The sequence below is a fragment of the Phragmites australis genome, chromosome 22 (assembly GCF_958298935.1).
Source record: "Phragmites australis chromosome 22, lpPhrAust1.1, whole genome shotgun sequence".
In the NCBI taxonomy this organism is placed as follows: Eukaryota; Viridiplantae; Streptophyta; class Magnoliopsida; order Poales; family Poaceae; genus Phragmites; species Phragmites australis.
Window position 1 is genome coordinate 15,708,896 of NC_084942.1, and position 4,683 is coordinate 15,713,578.

Genomic DNA, 4,683 nt, shown 5'->3' on the forward strand with positions numbered 1-4,683 from the left:
GAGCCAAGTCCGAGAGGGGGTGCTCGGGGCAGTGAACAGTTAGTCCCCGAGTACCCAGAGTTCTCCGAGGACCCGAGAAGAGCCAAGCCCTGAAGGGGGTGCTCGGGGCTAAGAACAGTTGGTCCCCGAGTACCCCGAGTTCCCCAAGGACCTGAGAAGCCCCTTGCCAGTGGACCCCACAAGGGCTCTACGGTGAGGTGTCAATCGGTGGGAAGCCCGATGCTACATTTAAGAGGGAGCGTGGCCGGTCACATCCAACCACTCCCCCCACGCTTGTCGTACTGAGTACGTCAGTCCCTGCCACCACCTGGTAGGAAGGCATGGGGACATTTAATGCGACGGGTCCCATCGCATGTCACCCTATGAGGCCCATAAAGGAGACGGCTTGAAGATATCGTCGATGGACTCGAGGTGTATTGCCTGTCGCCCTGCCACGTCAGACTGTGTCAGATCTGCTCTGACCGGATGGGCATGTGGGCATATTCAGCGGCTAGCCGGTGGACCCCCCTGCGCCTGCTAAAGTTGGGGCGTAATGACCGATCGAATGGCGCATTTTCAACCCCTGTAACATCAAACTGTAGACCCATAATGGTTGCTTTCCATTTATGGCTTACGGGAACTTGTGCCCCCGATCTGGGCACACCGAGCCTCCCCTGGTAGGATAAAAAGGGGAGCACTTCATAGAAAGACAGGTGAACAAGCTAAGTGAAAGCCAGAGGTCCAGAAGAGGTCAGAAGGTTGAAGCTAGACCGAAGCTCAAGACTTGATAGATAGACAAAAAACCTTGTAACATAGAGATCCAGAGAAAGGCATTCCAAGAGCATTAATAGCACATCAGACACACAGGAGTAGGATATTACGCTCCGTGCGGTCCGAACCTGTCTAAATTCCTTATACATTTACTCCTACTAGCCGACAATCATCCGTTCCGCCTAGATCTCATACATTCGCATTAACCCCACGTACGAGGTAGATCCAGAATCAGCCCCCGGCAGAATCTCAAAGGGGGTCTCTTAGGATCCCCGCTTGCGGTATTCATCCACTGACAAGTTTCAACAAATTGAGACACTATAGTACAAATGGTTTCAAAATGGAATCATCTGTACTATATGAAATAATAGTATAGACGATTCTAGTTTAGAAACGTCTATGTAAATAGAACAGTACATAAGATTACAAACTGAGAATCGTCTGTACTAATAGTATCATACACATCTGGAACGTATCTCTTATATAGATTATTTCATATAATGATTAGCAATCAATGACAAGTAAGATAGTAAGGAAGCTTCATGTAAGATTAGAGGTCGCATATTTAACTCTTAGAAAATATACGATTGGTATTTCGTGTGAAAAATCGTGTGACTTGCAACTATGCCTATATAATAACATAGGGAGCTGGTGTGAGTAGAAAAAATATTTTTTTAGATTTTTTACTTAAAAAATTTAGTACAAACGGTTTCAATTTGAAACTATCTATACTAATTATTTATACAGACCGTTAAAAAACATGTCCACAAGTCATTTTCAAACGTTATGTACAAATAGTGTATCAAGATAAAAAGGGTGAGAATTTTTAGTGTACCTTCTGTTGATAACATATGAAGGTAAAAATAGTTGCGTCAAACTCTTAAAGCATGTTGTGACTTGTGACATAGAAATTAGAACGGCATCAACAATTGAAGACACACATAGACCACGCGGCAGCCAATTTCCCTCGCGTGGCCGGCCACAGTTCACTCAGCAGTTCCCACGCCCTCCCCTGTTTTCCCTCCAAAATTAGAGCCTCTTGAGCTGCCACTCTGTTTCCTCTGTTTCTTTCACCCTTTCCCTCTCCCTCCCCGTTCGCATGCCATTTTTAGCTCCTCATTTCCCTTCCCAATCATCTCCGACCTCCCTCTGCCAAACCAGGACCTCCGATCGCCCACCGGCGGAACGCGGCCCGTTCCGCAGCCGCAGTGCCATGCCCCTGCCGCAGGGGCGGAGGAACAACAGCACGAGGCACTGACCGCCGCGGCCCGCCCGATGGGCAACGTCTGCGTCGGGTCCCGCTTCTCCAAGAACGGCTTCTTCGGCAACATCTCCATCTGGCGCTCTCGCTCCGCCACCCCGTCCCAGCCCACCACCACCTCCCGCTCCATCCCCGTGGTCCAGGTCCAGCCCAGCGAATCCGCCGCCGACACCAAACCGCCGCCGGCGCCGGGGTCCGCCCAGACCGCCCCTCCGGTGTCCATCGTCATCTCCGAGCCGGCGAGGCAGCCCCAACTGCCGGCGCCGGCGCCGCACAGGGAGCCTGACCCGTCACCACCATCGCAGCATCAGCAGCCGCCGCAACCGAGGCAGCAGTCGCGGCCGAAGAAGCCGTCGCACATCAAGCGCATCTCCAGCGCGGGGCTGCAGGTGGAGTCGGTGCTCCGGCGTAAGACCGAGAACCTCAAGGACAAGTACAGCCTGGGCCGGAAGCTCGGGCAGGGGCAGTTCGGCACCACGTACCTGTGCGTGGACAAGGCGACGGGCCGGGAGTACGCGTGCAAGTCCATCGCCAAGCGGAAGCTCATCACCGACGAGGACGTCGAGGACGTGCGGCGGGAGATCCAGATCATGCACCACCTCGCGGGCCACCCGAACATCATCTCCATCCGCGGCGCGTACGAGGACGCCGTGGCGGTGCACGTCGTCATGGAGCTCTGCGCGGGCGGGGAGCTGTTCGACCGCATCGTGCGGAGGGGGCACTACACGGAGCGCCAGGCGGCCGCGCTGGCTCGCGTCATCGTCGCCGTCGTGGAGTCGTGCCACTCGCTCGGGGTCATGCACCGGGACCTCAAGCCCGAGAACTTCCTCTTCGTCGGCAACGATGAGGACGCGCCGCTCAAGACCATCGACTTTGGCCTCTCCATGTTCTTCCGGCCAGGTACGACGATTACTCGCTCATGTCGTCGTCGACATGGCATTATAATCACGATCTCGAATAATCAACGTCGATTCTTGCAGGCGAGGCGTTCACGGACGTGGTGGGGAGCCCGTACTACGTGGCGCCGGAGGTGCTGAAGAAGCACTACGGGCAGGAGGCCGACGTGTGGAGCGCAGGCGTCATTATCTACATCCTACTATGCGGCGTGCCGCCGTTCTGGGCCGAGACGGAGCAGGGCATCTTCGAGCAGGTGCTGCACGGCTCTCTGGACTTCGAGTCGGACCCGTGGCCGGGCGTGTCGGAGAACGCCAAGGACCTCCTCCGGAAGGTGCTCGTCCGGGACCCCAAGAAGCGCCTCACCGCGCACCAAGTCCTCTGTGAGTAGCGCCCTTCGTCGCTGCATCGCGTCGGTGATCCTCGCCGATGCGCACCATGGCTAAGCTAGACAGTTTCTTGCTCGCAGGCCACCCTTGGTTGCAGATGATCGGGTCTGCGCCTGACAAGCCTCTGGACTCGGCGGTGCTGTCGCGGTTGAAGCAGTTCTCGGCGATGAACAAGCTGAAGAAGATGGCACTGAGGGTAGGCAGTAGGCACAGGGTTTCTAAGATTGCTTCTCTACCGCTGTGATTGTGAAATAAAGATTTGAGTACGGCTGTGAATCTGATGTTTCATTCTTATGCAGGTGATCGCGGAGAATCTGTCGGAGGAGGAGATCGCGGGGCTGAAAGAGATGTTCAAGATGATGGACACCGACAACAGCGGGCAGATCAACTTCGAGGAGCTCAAGGCCGGACTTCAGAGGGTCGGCGCCAACATGAAGGAACCAGAGATACATCAGCTCATGGAGGCTGTAAGTTTATTTTACTCTCTTCTCCTAATTCTGTTTAGAGCACGGGAATTTTCACATATTTCTGCAGAAATTTAACTACTTCCTGCAAAGCTCCAGTAAAATTCTTGGTTCTCCAGTAAAATCATGAATTCTGTACCTTGTTGGTGTGTTGGCAGGCTGATATCGACTACAGTGGCACCATTGATTATGGAGAGTTCATAGCTGCCACACTGCACCTCAACAAAGTTGAAAGGGAAGACCATTTATTTGCCGCCTTCCAATACTTTGACAAAGATGGCAGTGGATACATAACGGCTGATGAGCTGCAGCAAGCCTGTGACGAGTTTGGCATCGAAGACGTCCGACTTGAAGAAATGATAGGCGAAGTAGATCAAGACAATGTAAGATAAATGATTAACCCAACCTAAAATCTCCATTAAGCATAATGGTTGTGGTTGATGGAAGATCGTTCACTAACCTAATTCTGATTTTTTTAATCGTTTCACAGGATGGGCGCATAGATTACAACGAGTTCGTCGCAATGATGCAGAAAACAACTACCGGGTTTGGGAAGAAAGGTCCTCAGTACAACCTTAGCATTGGCTTTAGGGATGCCTTGAAGGCTCACAGATGACAATGTGTAGTGTTGTATTGTATATTTGTGTGCCCCTCTTACTATGTGTAATGGTGCTGTGCATACGTGTTGTAACTGTAAAAGAAACTTGGGTTCTGATTAATTCATAGGATCTTTGTTAACTGCAGATCTCATGCTTTTGTTCTTGGTAATTCATGTTATTTAAAAAATAAATAAATAAATGTTATGCAGAACAGACACTTAACTATAACGACGTCAGTGTTCCACTGACCAGCCAGGTAACATAACTCACTGTATAAATTCTTTCAATGCTGCTGTCTTCCTTTTTCTTCCTGGAGCAACACAAAG

General features: G+C 51.8%; 1 protein-coding gene across 1 annotated transcript; it reads left to right on the forward strand.

The window, feature by feature from the left end:
- The first annotated feature begins 1,789 nt into the window (after positions 1-1,789).
- Positions 1,790-4,414, forward strand: LOC133905481 (calcium-dependent protein kinase 27-like). The gene is made up of 6 exons (XM_062347285.1): positions 1,790-2,911; positions 2,992-3,288; positions 3,375-3,490; positions 3,594-3,761; positions 3,917-4,141; positions 4,249-4,414. Exons 1-6 carry the CDS (start codon positions 2,026-2,028, stop codon positions 4,372-4,374), a joined length of 1,818 nt encoding a protein of 605 aa, XP_062203269.1. The 5' UTR covers positions 1,790-2,025; the 3' UTR covers positions 4,375-4,414.
- Positions 4,415-4,683: the final 269 nt, after the last annotated feature.

What these genes read in the sequence shown, in the direction of transcription:
- LOC133905481 (XM_062347285.1), top strand. Translation starts at nt 2,026, where the DNA reads ATGGGCAACGTCTGCGTCGGGTCCCGCTTCTCCAAGAACGGCTTCTTC. An exon ending in CACCGCGCACCAAGTCCTCT is followed by an intron (nt 3,289 to 3,374) that starts GTGAGTAGCGCC and finishes TCTTGCTCGCAG; the next exon opens with GCCACCCTTGGTTGCAGATG. An exon ending in GCGAAGTAGATCAAGACAAT is followed by an intron (nt 4,142 to 4,248) that starts GTAAGATAAATG and finishes ATCGTTTCACAG; the next exon opens with GATGGGCGCATAGATTACAA.